Source organism: Xenopus laevis, chromosome 4L, assembly GCF_017654675.1.
Source record: "Xenopus laevis strain J_2021 chromosome 4L, Xenopus_laevis_v10.1, whole genome shotgun sequence".
NCBI lineage: Eukaryota > Metazoa > Chordata > Amphibia > Anura > Pipidae > Xenopus > Xenopus laevis.
This window is the reverse complement of record NC_054377.1, coordinates 59712135-59730731: the sequence shown is the minus strand read 5'-3', so window position 1 is coordinate 59730731 and position 18597 is coordinate 59712135. Positions and strand designations below refer to the sequence as shown.

Genomic DNA, 18597 nt, shown 5'->3' with positions numbered 1-18597 from the left:
TGCCCCCTGAAACCCGCTCCGACACTAATTTTTAAGAGGAGGGGGGCGGCATCTGGGCTGCTGCCTCAGGCGGCAGCAGCCCCAGAATCGGCGCTGAGGACATGCAAGCCACTTATACCCCAAATGGAATATGCTAGGCAAATCCATAATGAAATGGACCTGGGGGTACTTGTAGATAATAAACTTGGTTGTATTGTAGCAAGTAATTCCAGTCAGCAAACAAGGATTTGAGCTGTAATAAAAGGGGCATAAATTCGCAGGAGGAGAGGATCATTATACCACGTTACAAAGTGCTGGTAAGGCCGTATGATGGAAAACTGTAAAATAAATGGTGAAGCATGGAGAATAGCATAAAGACAGAGAGAGAGAAGTAGAAAAGGAAATTTATATAATAGAAAAGAGGTGCTAAGAGAGCAGAAGCAAATGGGGAAACAATAAGGGGGAGGAGGAAACAGAGAATGTATGCTACCAATTAAAATGTGAAAGGGAAGGGGAAATGAAAGAAGGCAAAGTGACTGAAGACATATTTAAGAAGGGGAGAGTAGAATAGTAAGATGGAGAACAAAGGAAGGAAAAGGTAAAAATAAACAAATTATATAGTGAAGGAGCAAGAGAAAAAGAGAGAAAAACAAGAGAAAAAGATGGAAGAACAAAACAAAATAAGGCAGCAGATCAGAGGTCATAGATCAATTAAAAAAAAAGGCAAGAGATAGGAACCACGATTCAGGACTTAACACATTAGCTCATAAAACATTTACATTATTATGGCTTTCGTTGCTTTCCATTTACCATTGCAATTTGGCTCCTACTATTTTTACTTCTAAAAGGGTATGGCAAATGTTAGGCACCCTTTACCTGATAGCCCAGGCCGATGCTTCTGTTAGCAAAAAAACTGCACCGGACTGGGGTACTTCTGTAGGAGCACCACGTCGCAATCTTCTTTCTTTTTTCTCTTTGGCACGGGGCTAACAGTAGAGTGAAAAATCAGCTTTTAGCCAGTGCCTGGACTTGGGCCGAAGGGAAGAAGCAGAAGAAGATGCAGACGATTGAGCTCCTACAGGAGAACCAGTGCAGTTTTTAGAGAACAGACTGGCTTCGAGTAAGCAATATTACAGCCTACTGCATCTTGGGGGTAAAGCAATTTTGCTGTAAGTTCCATATGTACAGTATATACAGTAGAACCCCCATTTTACGTTTTTCAGGGGACCAGAAAAAAATGGTGTAAAATCCAGGAAAATGTTTTATGCATAATATAGGTGGGACCACAAAACAACAATGTAAAATGAGGGAAAACTTAAAATCAGGGGATGTAAAATGGGGGTTCTACTGTATCAACTTTCGTAAACATTTTTAGGAAAATCAGTAATACTGAAGTTCTTATAAATCAAAGTTTTCCCTTTATGCGATCATTTTAAATCACGGTAAGTAAATACCTCAAAGTTCATAAAAAGGGTCATCACGCAAGTGCCCATTGTAAAAGACATTTTAACAGTAAAAATAAGCAAAAGCTGCTCTTTTAAATGCAACCCTGCGGTGGGGTCCTTTCTGTTTAAATATTTCAGTGGTTCACACATTAATGCTGTAGTCGGCACATTACTTTGGCAATAAAGTTTGGGGCTACAACCTACAGCTTTTGTTTGGCCCTGATGCCGATGATGCACAGTTACTTCTGAGCCAGCTGACTCTGATTTTGTCGCATTTGGTAGGCTGCCTGGATCTTGTTGCTAGGCAACATTCTACACTTCCTCGTTCACAGCAGTGCCTTTGTCACCTGACAAGCTCCGAGAGAGGATGCGGGGTGTAATAGAGGGAGGGGGTGTGGGTGCAGTGCAGTTGTGAGGAATCGGTTTAAGTCAGACCAATTCAGGATCATCAGAATGAATTCTAGAACCATACAGTAACATATATATGCCTTATCAACAGGAAATAGATTTTCTACATGACATGCATATCCTGGTGATACAGTTATGGGTGCTCATAAGCATTACACGAGTGTGCACTATACTGACAATTTCCTGCTTAATAAACCACTAAGGTTGCTACAGTTAAGATCATATTACTAATGTCATTAGGCTGTATAATAGTCACACACAATCAGTCTCTGAGAACTCCTGTATAGTTAGCAGTGTTACAACCACATTATCAACCCAGCCATGGGAATTGGGGATTAGATTTGACACCCAAACTATTTTTCTACACATTTATTTAAAAAACGTATTTAGACAACCCGGTCAATAATTACAGTTTGATATGTTAATTGCTGGTATTTCACAGTAGCAGCTTCTGCAGACCCTACTGGGAATACTTCCCAACTGGAATTTTTCATTCAGAGTAGGTCTAACTATATCACTATTTGATATACTGGGAGTAGGGTTGCTACCTGACCAGTTTTCAGAAGGGCTGTCCAGGTGAAAAGTCATATCCCCACTCCCTGACCTCACTAACTCGCCCATGAAATGTCATACGCCACACCCCTGGCATCAGTGACCCACCCCCAACAATCCTGCCCACCCTTGCGACTTGCCACTTTGAAGGAGGCAACCCTAATGGGGAGAAATAGGGTTGTAAAAAATAAATGCAGAAAGCAATACATGTACTATTTGAAAACAATATTTATAGAATTACTTAAAGGGGTTGTTCACCTTCAAATTAACTTTTAGTATGATGTAGAGAGGGATATTCTGAGACAATATTCTGAGACAATATGCAATTGGTTTTCAGTGCAACCATGCACTGATTTAAATAAGAGACAGGAATATAAATAGGAAAGGCCTGAATAGAAAGACGAGTAATAAAAAATAGCAATAACAACAAATGTGTAGCCTTACAAAGCATTTGTTTTTAGATGGGGTCAGTCAGTTGGGAAGAGTCAGAAGATGGAAGGCAAATCATTCAAAAACTATAAAAAAATAAATAATGAAGAGCAATTGAAAAGTTGCTTAGAATTAGCCTTTTTACAACATACTAAAAGTTTACCCCACTTTGCCAGGTGCAAATTCGTTACCACTATGCTAATTCACTAAAATGCAAGTTGAGTTTTCTTCGGCAGTGCGAGAATTTCATAGTAAAGTTTAGCTAGCATTAATTTCTGCCTAGCGAAACTTCTTTAGTACTCTTATGCTTATGTCAATGTGAATAGGGTGGGTACATAAAATACATCTTTGTTAGTGATGTTGGTGCAAATGCTTGAAGTGGCCACTTTTTATTACATATGTCCAAGGAAGTATAATAAAGACATAAAAGATCCTCAAATGCCCTAGACATGAAACTACTCTAAAACAAATGTGGCATGCCCCTCAAATGTCTGGAAAAAAATGTTAACACAAAAATCTTTAATAGTTTAAAAAAGTAAAAGTCGCCAGCGTTTTTTACAACTTTAATGAATTTCCAGCATACAGGATATGATATCACTGTCCTGACATCAGTTTGCTTGGTCTAAGGTGGCAAAGGAAACTTTGGCAAAGGAGTAACGTTTGGTAAAATTCACACTCCGTGAATATTCAGACTAACGACCGTTAGACAGGGAGAATAGTGGTCTGCAGATAGGGTGCGAACGTACACTAGCGACGGTCTCTTTCGCTAGCAAATTGTCCTCTACGCCTGTTGGTAAATTGGCGATGTCCTTGCTATATGTCGATAGCGACGGCCACTTTACCCTTTAGTAAATCTGCCCCATAGAGTTTACAGCAACAGCACAATGGTACAGGTATTTCCATATTCATGCAGTCGATTCTACAGTTGCTAGCATATAAAGGGTAAAACATTTCATCAGATACATATGCTATTAAATATTTATTATATGATATTTAGTAACGGTACAGTTAGATGTCTTGAATCAAACTGAATCTCATTACATTTGTTCTACTCACTGGGACAGAAATCATTGTATGTTTATGTAAATATAAATATATTTTTATGTCAGTAATATGTGATAACAATAACAGCATATAATGATAACACATAAATATAAATTATTGGCAGTATATGAGAGGCATTCTTTATCTACTTACCGTGGACTTGAGCTCAGCAGAATTTTCCTCGTCAGAGTCTAGTGCAACAGGTAAAGATTTTTGCGGAGGGGAGAGGGTCAAATCTCTTCTTAGAAGCCTTGAGTCTCCTTTCTCCCCAAACCGCAGTGTATCTAGTTTCTGCACGGTGGGCTCAGCAGAAGCTGCCGGCCTTAAGTTCTCTTTGTTCTGAGGTTTGGACCTCAGTCTCTGGACTCCATACATGCGGTCCTCTAGATGGTGGGCCTCAGATGTATTCCGTGGACCGGCTTTGCTGAAGTGTCTTTTTTGGGTGTGTACTTCTTGCATATAAGAATCCATTCTCTTCAAGGGTTTCATCTCCATCTCATAATTGCTAAGCTTCTCCTCATCTACTTCAAGCAGCTTGTTACCACTTGGGCTGTGGTTGTGTGTACGGTGTGAAGTCCATGAGATGGTGGTTGGGGAGTCTGCCCACCTTTCCCTTGGCTTGTGGTTGGAAACAACATGTTTGTGGCCAGTGCTCTTAAGCAAAAGGTCTTCAGGGATTGAACATGGCCCCAGTGGGTTTCCCTGTGACATTCCTATTCTGCCCCCACCAACTTCACCCCAGCTGTTGGGCCTGGCATAGTCCCCACTCCTTCCCTCAAGCAACATTTGGATATCCCCTCCCCGGTCCTCATCCACAGACAGCTGCCTAGAGAAGTGGGCACTCTTTTTTCTAGATTTGGGGACTGGCTGAGCTGGAGGTGGTGTAGAGGGTGGGCTGCACAAAGGGCTCCTCATAGGGCTATCATCAGGGGTCACATCAGAAGGTGTAGTCCCTTTAATGTAAAGTTCAGGGCTGTCATGCTGTGGTGGAGTCTCTGTTGAGATGACTTCAATATCATCGCTTGAGTTCTGATGTTTTGGCCTCTGGCATTTAAGCCCTGACAACAAAAAAATACAGTCTTATTGATTAAATATTAAGATAAGTGGATGATTTAAAGATAAAAATGTTGGAGTGAATGGCTCCTACATAGTGATGTGCGGGTCAGGAAAAACTTAACCTGCACCCAACCCTAACCCACAAAACCTTAAGGAGCACCCAACCCTAACACACACAATGTTGGCACCTGACCCTTGTACATGGATACTTCTGTGTGTGCCTCTGGTTCCAAGACAGGGAATCTATGGGAGCAGTGGAGGAGTATACTTCTACAGTCCGACCAGCACCCAACATGGTTGGCCCAAACCCATACAAACCGGGGTCAACCCACTTGAGAAAATATCGCCCCAGAAAGAGAAACCAAACGTGTTAAAGTCTAGTCTTACAACTTAAAATGCTTTGTCAATGAAGCCATATGAAAGAATTATTAATTCTGTGATTGGCTGCAGAATTACAGTTACAATGTTGCCCTTAGAGACCACCAAGAACAGGAATTTTAAAGAATGTAAATTTTTGTGATGGGACAGATATGGCAATTTAAATCTGAATCAGCATTATATGTGGTCAATATATAAATCAAGGTTACAGAAGGTGGCAACCCATGTACCACCCTGTAGCATTTCTATGACTAAATGGCATTTTAATTTTAATTAGTAATGAGTACTGTCCAGTTATAGGTAAAAATGCTTCCATACAACAAAATGAGATATTCCAAGCAAGAGATCCCCGCAAACACTTTTTTTGCCCCTACACCATATCAGTTATAAGACTTTTTGCTTTAAGCATACAGTGATTTCAAAACAGTCTCTTCTTCTTCTAGCAACAAAGAGAGGAGATGGGGGTTGGGTTGCAAGAAAGGTCCAAGCACAAAACCCTGGATTGTTATTTCTTAGCAGGATACTAACCTGCTACACAGATTTGCCTTGTTCTGTACAAGATTGTAGATGTCCTCACGTTATTCAAAGTTCATTATACCTGTACTTATTTTGCATGAATCATTGGTCATGATGAGAGACATAAACATACATGAAATAATAAAACTCATAACATTTTGAAGTGAGCTCAAAATGAGCACAAGCTCTCAGAGCAAACACATTCTTACCTGTATTGCAAACAATAAGGTACATGTTCAATATCAAGCCACAAAGAGTTTTATTGACTTTTATAGTTTTTTCTCCCACTGTGGTTTGTCTTTACTGTTGTATTCATTTACTGGGGCTCATTTATAAACACTGGGAAAATTTGCATATTGGCAGTAACCAATCAGTGACTGTATTTTTTCAGCCAGCTGCAGGTTGAACAATGAAAGCAAACATTTGATTGGTTGTCATGGGTTACTGCCCATGTGAAATTTTTCCCAGTGTTTATAAATAAGCCCCACTAATTCTAAGATCATTCAGTACTGCATTTAAAGGACATTACATATAACCCTAGGAAGGGCAGCAAGGTAGTAGTAGTTATAGTTCTAGCTTTCTGCAAGTGATTTGAGAGCCCGTCCATGACGTGGTGGGGAAGCAAAGTCACTGGACAGTTTGTCCAATAAAATATCTTCTGAAAAATAAAACATAGTTAATTGCTTACCTACCTTTACTAAGCATGGGTCCATCTGGCCGCAAAACAAACTCAAATCAAGACCTGGGACTGGAGTGAGTAACAGGGAGGTCCCCAGTGCTGTTAGGTTGCCCCCTGTCCCTAGTCTGCACCTTTCTGCTCTGACAAAAGATAACTGTATTCACTGATATCTGATCAAAGTATTGTACCACTAGAAGTAAAAGACTCTAGGGCTCATTTTCCATAGGTAAACCTACTAATACTTGAGTACTAAGAGGAAGGGCCCATAAGCAGAGCACTGGTGCAAGCTGCATTATACCTTTGTGTCTCACACAAGTGCAAGGGAGCTCTGTCCTTGACACCTGCTTTTTAACAGGTGGTAGGCACAAGGCACTTGTATCTTGAGACTCCTGCCTTATGGACTATCAATATTTTGGGCTATGGAACCTGGGGGTCACTATATGGTTTACTTGCTTATTCAATGATTTTATTCTATTTTGGGGGTCTGTGGGCTATGAAGCATTGTGTGTAATAAGCATTATTTGTTAGTTAGGGAATAAAAAACTGGACTAAGTAATTTGCCACTTAAGGTGAGTGTGCTGTTTATTCTTGATAAGGATGGGATCCAGACTTAAATCTTGCACATCAGTCCATGCATTTTGGCTCTGCTTAAACTTAATTTGAATGTATTTTTTTCCAGTGGATGGGGGTGAAGAATTTTTGCCACACTTTAAAGGCACCCCCACAATGATTTCTGTAAAATGGCAACAATCTTACCAGTTACTTTTGCCTTTGCCCTAAATGAGCTCACAGTTCAGGGGCCCTTAAGGGAGACACTAACCATTTTCCCGATGCTGGAAGGATGGTGAGAACTCTTTGGCAGCAATTCTGGCTATCTGAGCTTCCTCCTGCGCTTTGAGTGCTGCTGTAGCAGCTGCATCTGCTTTAGCCCTCGAATGAGAAGTCCTGTAGAGGAAACAAAATAGGAGAATATAAGGAGACAGACCAACATTGACATTGCAGCACAAGTCATAAGGTGGCCATAGACGATAAGAACCGTTCGTTCGAGGTCGCTAAACGAGGGAATCTTTCCCACCAACAGCAGGGAGAATGGCGCCGACGGGTTGTAGGACCGGACCAACTAGCCGATGCGCCTCTCGATCGCCAGAAAAATCAAACCTCCTTATACGGCCTGATATCGATCAGGGAGGCCCATCGGAAGCCCCCATGCACTGGCAGATAAGCTGCTGAATCGGCAGGTTTAATATGCCCATGTATGGCCACCTTTAAAGGGATTCATCTGCAGTAGCTAAAATTGTAAAAACACAAACTACGTGTTTTTTAATGGGATCTCTACCCCAAAACTTTTTAACATTTTGAAAATATCTACAACTTGTAATTCTGAGAAACTATCTAATACATATTCATTAAAACTTTTTCAGTGGTTGTTTTTTTGTAAATACATTAGCATCTGAATATAGTATCTGTCAGACACAACAGTGTTTGTGTGTATTTCAAGTGTGGCCCCAGAACATTTTTTTTCTACCAGGTGGCCCAGGGAAGCCAAAAGGTTGGACACCCTTGGTCTATATCATTGACCTTAAAGGAACAGTAACACCAAAAAAATGAAAAGGCTATATAACACAGGTTTAATAATGGATAACAGAGAACACCATTATGTTCTACAGAGCTTATTTGCTATCTGCTGTGTAACCTGAGCATTTTCTCCTTTGAATGTCTGCCCCCGTTGCTACACAGCAGCTTATTTGTATAATCAATAGTAGTGTTTCTGAAGCAAACACGGCAGTTTTACCTGTGCAGGGCAACACTGAATTATATTTTTATTACTTTAAAACACTTTCATTTTTGATGTTACTGTTCCTTTAATGTATAGCTATGGGAAGCTCAGTACAACCACAGAGACATAACATGTTGCTGGGGAAACACTGTCTGTCTCCTGTCTTGTTTGTGTTAATACACTTACAGGGACACTGAACAGGACTGACAACTGACAACTCACCAACTTTCTCTTGGTGATTAAACATGCCAAAAAGTTGACCATATGGCCAGGGCTGTGGAGTCAAAAGGCACAGGTTACATAGCATACATCAGATAAGCTCTGTCCAATACAATGGTGTTTTATCTGTTATCACACAGTTTTTACCAGTGCAGGCTAACATTTTATTATATGCTAATTACTTTAAAAACATTTTCATATTTTGGTGTTACTGTTCCTTTAATATACTATATATATACTATGTATTTTCCATGTTAAGTACACAACATACAAGGCATTTTATCAATGCCAAAGCTCAAAAAGATAAACAGCATCCTTTGATAATTCTAAACCAAAGTCAAAGCTAAACTTCATAAAACAAAAGAATTGAAAAACCTAAAACAACTACTAACTATTAATATTATACTGTATATTGATTGAAACTGGCACATAGCTGTAGATTAGCTGTTAAATACAATCCAAAAAAATGCTTCTGTTATATCCTCCTATATAGAAACTCTTAAATCTGATTTAATTATTTTCAGTGCTTGTAATTAAAGTTATTAGGAGTCTGAACATTTTTGGTGACTCCGGCTCCAGATACTCAAAATTGCTTCCGACTCTGACTCCACAGCTCTGCATATGGCAGAGGCTACATGTGCATAGGATTTGGTCAGTTATTAACTGAACTGTATGAGCACGTTTGGCTCCAAAAAAAATGTTTTAGTTGATCAACATCTGCTGCAAAAGCACCTGTATTGTTTGCCGTAACTGGAAACCGGTACCTGTACATGTCTGGGGTTATATAGACAGAAACTGCATGTCTAAATAATAAACCAGACAATCGGCCCAGGTTACATCATGCAATCTGGCCATCCCAAGGGATGAGGATTTACTACCTCTAACTCACTCACTCATAGCATATGAAGGAACATTACATCCGCACTTTAATAAGGAGCCGCAATGCAATGCATTGCTTGGCTAGGCTTTCAGACCCTCTGGCACTATAAGGGTTAAACACAGAGAGAAGGTAGAAAATGAAGATAGATAACATGCAGTGGAGGAGGAGAAGTGGATTAGCAGATCTACACTTTCAACAGAGTGCAAACTGTGCTTGCATTATTAATGTCCGCTGCAGACTGCCGGCCTTCTGCTTTCTGCAGACTGAGAAATCTGGCAAACATGAGAGAGAAACCTACGCAAGCTATCAAAATCATCTGAGCAGTGCCACTCTCCTTATGCCACGATTACTCCTCATTTCACACTCTGTAATCCACCTACAGTGACCACCTGCTTGTGTATTTTCAAACTCATCACATATGGATCCCTATAGAATGACAAGCAAATTGTCACAAGAAGAAAAACATGTTACATGTAAAGTGTCCCCATGGATTAATGGAAAATGTTCTTGGGTGGAGTCACCTACTGACTGTAGTACTGACCATATTAGTGTCAATCATTTTTTGTCTAGGGGTTTCTCGCTGTGTGTCTGACCTGTGAAGGGTCAATAAAACATAGAGGACTGTGTGCCGATTTGCAGAAGGAAACAATTCATCATTTAGATGATTTGCCATCATTTAGGCCTATGGCACACAGTGCTCAGATGGAAAACTGCAACAGTCAGTATGTCCCGCTGCCATTACAAATGCAAAGGAAAAACTATGCCAATAGCAGACCTGGCAATGACCAGACCACCACCCTGAAATGTCAATGAATATTTCTAAAGAGTGGACTGCCTGTAATCACATGATCTGAAGCTGGCAGAGAATTTACAATGAATCTCTACAATGAGTCTTGCATCTGCCAATCCTATTTGTGCAAATGCTCCATCTACTGGCCCTAAGGGGTTCAATGTTGTGCTCCTTTTGTGCACTTTTCATCATCTGTGCCTATAGCATTGGTAAATGAGCTTGTCTATGTGAATGCCAAGAAAGCTTAACAAGTCAAAGGAAATAAAATATATAGCCTATTTGAAATATTATGAAAACTTGATATGCTCAGAAAACTCCCAGCAAAATAAAAAGCTTTTTGGATACACCTGCAGCTAAATTTAGCCAACCCAGGCTTTTTCAAGATGATCAGAATGCAGTGGAAGTGGAACTGACCGAATTTACATAAGAAGCATAAAGTAAGTAATAATCGGTTCACAGAATATAATTTGGAGCTAAATCTAAATACAGTTATAGAATCCCCGTTATCCAGAAAGCTCTGAATTATGGAAAGGCCATCTCCCATAGACTTTATTGCAATGAAATAATTCACATTTTTCAAAATGATTTTCTACAGTACCTTGTACTTGATCTTAACTACAATATAATGAATCCTTATTGGAGGCAAAACAATCCTATTGGGATTAATTAACGTTTAAATTATATTTTAATACATAAGGCATGGAGAGCCAAATTACAGAAAGACCCCTTATCCGGAAAACCCCAGTTCCCAAGCATTTTGGATATCAGGTCTCATACCTGTACTGCAATATTATCTCTAATTAATACATCAATGACTTTCATGATTAAGAATGATTAAGAATGCCCCACACATTATAATGGGGGTAAAACATATTCAAAGTGTAATGTACCACCAGGAACATGGCCAAGACATTACAGGTATAGGATCCATTATCCAGAAACCAGTTATCCAGAAAGCTATGAATTACGGAAAGGCTGTCTCCCATAGACTCCATTTTATCCAAATAATCCAATTTTTTTTAACTTTCCTTTTTTCTCTTGAATAATAAAACAGTACCTTGTACTTGATCCAAACCAAGATATAATTAATCCTTATTGGAAGCAAAACCAGCCTATTCGGTTTATTTAATATTTACATGATTTTCTAGTAGACTTAGGGTATAAAGCGCCAAATTACAGAAAGATCGGGTATCCGGAAAACCTTAGGTCTCGAGCATTCTGGATAACAAGTCCCATACCTCTATTGAGTTTTGTTTTTTTTGGGGGGGGAAGGGGGTAATATGAGCAAGAACGCAAAATACCTAAATGGGCAATTAAATGTCAGGGCTCTTATCTTTCGAATTAACTAATTTGCATAACTCCTTAAACTTTCAATCACTACATTGGCATTCATTTTAATGCTAGAACATCCACGTGCTTTGCTCACCTTTTGTATAAACTACTACAGTGTAAATTCACGTTCATTTATAATGCCAAGTTAGTAGTCTTACAACATGGGTAAAATAATGTAACACAGGCTGTTGCACAAAAGAGAATATTGGTATTATTATAAGCATTGGTCAACACAAAGGACCTAATAAATTAATTTGAAAAGGCTAACTTGCTGAGGATGTGCTGCTTTATTTTATTTTTTTACAAGGGTTAGTGCTTGCTCTCCCCGCTTCAGTTGCTTCACCAAAAAACTTGCTGTATGGTATTCAGTTAGTAATGATGCACAGATCTCTGCACATCACCCCTATGCTCTCAGTAAAGAAATTCAAAGTGGTAGCCATAAATATTGAATTGCACATAATATACAGTGATGCCTTACAGCCAAGACAAGTCTCTTTGTGAGTGGAAACCTAAGCACAGGGGCCCCCAACCTTTTATACCTGCGAGCCACATTCAAATGTAAAAAGAGCGGTGGTGCAACACAAGCACGAAAAAAGTCCCTAAGGATGTCAAACAAAGGCTGTGATTGGCTGTTTGGTAGCCCCTATGTGGATTTGCAGCCTACTGGTGGCTCTGTTTGGAAGTGCACTTGTTTTTATGCAACCAAAACTTGCCTTCAAGTCAGAAATTGAAAAATAAGCACCTGCTTTGAGGCCACTGGAAACAATATGTTGCTTGCGAGAGACTGGTTGGGGACCACTGCCTTAGCAGTGCAGGTCTTCATTTTACTTTCCTTACCTTCAAGAAGAAGAGGAAAGAATAAACCCATATACAGACCACTATTTCTTGATCTGGTAATGCTGCAGTGCCTTTGAAAATGCTGTGTTCAATGCGAATTGCATTGTGATCTCACATACTAGCATAGAATTATAAGGATACTGATGCATGTACCTGATCCTATAATATGTACAGGGGAGAACAGGGAAGCATAAAAGGAAAACGTTAATCAGTTATTGTTCCATTTTATGCCAAGGCTCATTGTTCCTTTAGATGGTGAGGTCAATGTACTATTATTTTCTGTAGAGAACTTCACTATTATATGTTGGGCAGCATTTTACTTATATGCATTAAATAAATATCCCTATAATTATATATAATATATCCTAGTAGGGATCAAGTACGAGGTACTTTTTTATCAGTACAGAGAAAAAGTAAATCATTTTTCAAACTTTAAATTATTTGATTAAAAATCGCTCTATGACCTTCCCGTAAATCAGTGCTTTTTGGGTAATGGGTTTCTGGATAACGGATTCCATACCTGTATATAATTCTCCCATTGTGACATCCATAAAATGTAAAAATAATGCTCTTATAATTTACCTGTGAAATGGCCCTGTATATAATACTGTACTTAGATTCTTACAAAACTTAAAGGAACAGTAACACCAAATAATGAAAGTGTTTTAAAGTAATGAAAATATCATGTAGTGTTGCCCTGCACTGGTAAAACTGATCTGTTTGCTTCAGAAACACTACTATAGTTCATATAAACAAGCTGCTGTGTAGCAGTGGAGGAAATTAAAAAAAGGCTATATGGCACAGGTTATAAATAGTGGAAAACAGATAACACCATTATGTTCTACAAAGCTTATCTGCTATCTGCTGTGTAACCTGAGCCTTTTTTCCTTTGAATGGGGGTCCCCATTGCTACAAGCAGCTTATTCATAAAAACAAAACAAACACAACAGTTTTACCAGTGTAGGGCAACGCTGCATTATATTTGAATTATTTTAAAACACTTTCATTTTTTTTGATATTGTAATTTTTGTGAAAACTGCCCCTGATAAGGAATGTGTCTTTATGAGCTTACTTTAATTTAGACAGCTAAGACCCGAAAAAGCTTTGGCCTGGAATGATGATTACTATATTCTGATTACGATATTCATACCTCCAAATCTGCATGTGTTTTGCCCCACTGATGACATCCTGAAGCACAATGTGCCCAGCACCATACTGAAGCTTTCCTGACGTTGAGAGTAAAGGAAGCTATAGACATAACAATTGCTATAATATCTGTGCGTCTAGGGCCACCTTAAAGGACAAGGAAAGTTAAACTAAAGAAGTAGGTAGAAATGTTGTACATGATGTTTTATGCTTCTGTACCAGCCCAAGGCAACCACAGCCCTTTAGCAGTAAAGATCTGTCTCTCCAAAGATGCCCTGGTAGCTCCCCATTATCTTTTCTGCTGATTCACTGCACATGTTCTGTGCTGCTGTCACTTACTGAGCTTAGGGACCCACTCACAATATACAGTACACATAGAATAGAAATGTCACAGTATAAGGCTGATTAGTAATTAATACAGATCTTAGAATTTAATCATCAGAATTTAATAATTAGCCCTGTAGCATCAGCTTATATTACAGACAAACCTCATTTTCTGCTGGGTAATTTGTGACTACCCCTAAGTTTAGCTTCTCAACAGCTGCTCAGAGCCCACTGAGCATGTGAGTGTCACAGACACTTTCCAAGATGGTGACCCCCTGTGACAAGTTTGAAGTCCTGGATCATTGCTGCTATTGAGAAGCTGGAACTTTAAGCTGGTGCAATAAGTTCACTATATTAAATCATGGCATTTTTAGCCACATTCATTTTTAGGGTTTAGTTCTACTTTAACCCTTTTATTCTCATGGCCAATAGTGTAAGCAGTTTTATATTAGCTCAGGAAAGCAGCACCATAATGCTGATTTATACAGCAGCAAAGAGTTTAACCCCTTTACAGCTAATAAGGCTTACCGCTAATTGCTTACATTGTGTTGATATTCAGCTTGGCCACAAAACTGTAATGCACTGTAAAGCTACCTGCTGTGTATACAATACAGCCTTTCAGCTGGAAGAGCAGGCTTTTATGCACTGTAATACATGTCTTCCCCGAGGTCAGATGCCCCCATGCGCAGCAGTTCTCCTCCTAAAAGCTTCCTCCTGCCAGAACTATCAGGATCTCTTTCATTCTGTGGATACTTAAAGAATGACTTTTCATGCACAGATTAAGGGCTTTTTAACTCAAACACCCAGTGTACAAGCGCCACAGAGCTCAGATGAAAGGTAACAATTAAGCTGTTAGCCTGTCTTACAAAACATGTCTTTTTTTCTAACCCTGAAGCAGCATTACAATGTTTTTATCCACCCAACATCCATGCCTATAGCAAACACAAGTTGCACAATTTACTGTAGCTCCCTGCACCTGCAGAAATGTCATGCACCATAATACATTATTATGCCTTAGCCCCCCATCAGGTTTAACTGTCTCACTGCTAGTGGGAAGTACACAGCACAGAGAGCATTTTCTTTCATGTGAACCACTTCTGAACAGAATGGATCTCTGATTTCAACACTGGCCTAGAATCTTTTGCAGTTAGGTTTGATAGAAAAAGTGATCCTGACTTGAGGCAAGCTGAGTACCTTGGCAAATTTTCACCAGCAAGAGCAAATATCAATTCATTGTAGCAAATGTAACTTTTTGGTAGGCCATGTATTGTTTCTTTGCATTGAAATCCTGTAGTTTTAAAGGATTGGGGTGACATGTCACCAACAGAAAAGGTAAGGTGGTGGGTAGTAGTACGCAACTGGTCCATTCTCAGTCAAGACATAGTTTCCCCAGAACCTTCCACTGCATCCTTGTTTGTTCATGGACATGCTGTACTGCCTCTGGATATTACATTGATTTTACTCTCATTATTGCCTGCAAGTTTGGTGCTGAATGGGTTAACTTTGTCTGTGCCCTCTATGGATAAGCCCTATATATTTGCAAGTCAATTATAAGATCATAGAAAGACAACTATCAATGCCAATTAGCTTTTTAGAACATGAACCATTGCCCATGATTAAAACTGGTAAATAACTGACAATTTTATGCAATCTGACCAATTCTGCTTTCCTTTGTGTTTTTATGATGAAAAGTGTGCCACAATATTCTACAAGTAACGGCTACCAGGGGCGACACTGCAATGAGCTGAGTTGAGAAACTGGTGTCAGCACCCCGCAGGGTCGGCATAAAGATACTCTTCATAATTTAAAAAAAATTCCAATGCGTCTCTTCCTGACCTAAAAGGAAGTGAGCAGTGGGATCTGTTATCCAGAATGCTCGGGACATGAGGTTTCCCCGATAATGGATCTTTCTGTACTCGAAAATCATGTAAACATTAAATAAACCCAATAGGTTGGTTTTGCCTCCAATAAGGATGAATTATATCTTAGTTTGGATCATGTACAAGATACAGTTTTATTATTACAGAGAAAAAGGAAAACATTTTTAAAAATTTGGATCATTTGGATAAAATGGAGTCTAAGGGAGGTGGCCTTTCCATAGTTCTGAGCCTTCTGGATAACATCTTTCTGGATAATAGTTTGTTTTGCAGACTTACTGCACCACTCACTACAGAAAGCAGAAAGACTTCAGCTCCTGGAATCCATCACTTTACAATGTAATAAAGTAAGGTATGGGTTACATGAAACTGAGTCTAAAGGCCACCATACGTGTGCCATCCGACGGGCTTCCGATATCTGGTCGAATGTCGGCAAAATCTCGATCGGGTAGGTTAAACAATCCTATTGGATCGCGGCCGCATCTGTGCATCTATGCAGTACCGCAATCCGACCACCCGTATCGCATCCATTATGATCCGATCATTGGGCCCTAGGGCCAACGAGTGAGAAGGACAGCCAGCCTTAATTACATCACCATGTTGCTATCACCACCATAAGAATAAACAAGAAGGAAAATATTCTACCCTAAAATAATATCTGAAACTCACCCTCATCACAACTATATCTCTATCACCAGTTCCAAATGGTTCATCATCCTTGTGTATTGCATTATGGACCTTTACTTGGCCTTCCCAAAGCAGATTAGCGCACAGCCAAAAAATGTTGGGATTACAGTTGCCATTCTGATAAAACTAGCCCCCCTAGCCACTCTCGGCACTGAGTATGAGGAAAACTTATGCTGATATTATATAGAGAACAAAGAAGGCAAAGGTCACTACCACCACTTGGAATGTGATACTGGTCAACCAAATACTGGACAATTACAATAAATGTCATGCTATCATTCTCCTGCATACTGAATGCTGCATGTTGTTATTTATGCACTGTGTTCTAATACTTCACCATACAGGATTACAATTATTTTGTTCTTTACACATTCATGAGAATGTATGAAACATTCTGGAAAATGAAAGCTGCACTATCTGAAAACTGACATTGTACAATATCAAAGTAAATACATTAGGGAGCAGTGCTGAATTATAGCTATTGCAATTCAATATAAATAATGTATCTTGTCTCTGGTAACCATTCCTATGCTCAAGGTCATACTTAATAAATATATATTTCTGCATTCTATGATTCAGATTATCTCCCAAACACTAGCATTTATTCAGTTACATATCTACTTGCATCCCAGCCTTTCCTTCACTTAATCAATACATTTCTAGCTTAGGGGCACAACCAGTTAATGGAATTAGAGTAATAAAAAAGCCACTACAAGGGAATACTTTATCTTTTTGAGAGTCTACACAAGGGAATACCCATGAATCGTGAAAAACCATTTATGTAAGTGGGAGCCTAGCTTCACTAAATGAACACATACAGTTCTGCAAATATGTGCACACATTTAAAATGATCATTGTGCTTTTGTTGTGATGTACGTGACTAACACCCAGCATTTTTAAGGAGGTAATCTTGGCCTGAGGTCTGTGTGTATACTTGTTGTGACTTTGTACGAGATCCAGGGTACTCAGGGAAAAAATGAAAAACACTACTACAGTAATGGGCTTGTATGCAGGAAAAACTGAGGGGAGAGCTATCAGAGACTGTTGGGTCAACAAAGAATGTATAACATGCCATAGTGGATATCATATATAAACACATGAATTCACTGGTTTCTTTGGAAGAAGGTCACAACTTAAAGGAACATGTAAATGTACAAAATATATGTGCACAAAGAACTCTCCTGAACATGTTTTTACCCTTTTCAGAGAATAAAATATTACTGCCCGCAGCCCAGGAGTTAGTCCCCAATAAAGGAGGCTTCTACAGTACTTGCCCCCCCCCATAAAAACCTACAGAAGTAATACCCATATTATTACTGTTGTTTTCTGTGCACCCAAGGAGATACAGAGCATTATCTACAGTGTTTTTTGGATAGTTGTGGCACCCCTGAGATTCAAATACACTGCATTATTAATTACAGCCAACCTCAGGAGCAGCTGATGTTTAAAGATTGCCACAGTAGGAAATGTTATTTGCATGCAGGCTGAGCTAAGGCATCATGGATTACTGTAAATAACAGGAACAAAGTCTACCACTGGTCTGCAAACCTAGTCAAGTAACTGTTATCAAGTAATAGGATAGAGCCTACTGCTTGCAGCTAGGGGTTAAACTTTCGGCATGTTATAGCCCCCTGTATCACATTTAATTTTGTAAGTCAGCCAGATAATTTCATTGCTCAACATTTAAAAAGTATGGAAGACAGAATAATGCCCTAAAAATAAAAAATAAAGATGGATTTAGAGTGCATTGTTTTACATTTTTATTTCCCTTGTATGTGCAGTTATGTATCAATAAAAACTTCTGCTAAAGGACATAAAATTATATATTTATTAAGAGTGAAAACTGAGCTGCAGCTCAGGCATGTTTCGCTAAAAAAACTAGAATTTTTTAGGGGGAAAACACTTAAATTTTTTCAGGGGGAAAAAAATTCAAATATTTCACGATTTATTATGCCCCAAAGCTGCTAAAGGGCTGAATCTTAAAATACTCCAGCTAATACCTATAGAGTTCATGTAGAAGTCAATGGCAGAGGTCCCTTTAACCATTTTGCCTTTCATGATTTAGGGTGTTTTATGGTGGTTTGCACTCAAAAACTCGCTAAATTAGAGGGATAATTAGGACAAGGGCACAAAGCATATTCAATGCTTCACTTCACTCAAGGGGACAGATTTACTAAAGGGCGTAGTGGCGCAGGCGCCAATTTGCTAGCGAAAGATCGTCAATTGGCCAGGCGTCAATTCG

The 18597-nt window shown here is 39.2% G+C and overlaps 1 protein-coding gene across 3 annotated transcripts in view; it reads right to left on the bottom strand.

Moving 5' to 3' along the window:
- Positions 1 to 18597, bottom strand: part of LOC108714096 (junctophilin-3) — a 92907-nt gene that overhangs the window by 5724 nt on the left and 68586 nt on the right. For 2 of the 3 annotated variants that reach the window (XM_041590204.1, XM_018257987.2), the window contains exons 3-4: positions 7307 to 7431; positions 4011 to 4915 (exon numbers count right to left, since the gene is read on the bottom strand). In XM_041590204.1, coding sequence (XP_041446138.1) covers positions 4011 to 4915; positions 7307 to 7431 — 1030 coding nt within the window. Of the gene's footprint in view, positions 1 to 966; positions 1055 to 4010; positions 4916 to 7306; positions 7432 to 18597 lie in introns of those variants that run through there. The other variant, XM_041590203.1, reaches the window with a different exon arrangement.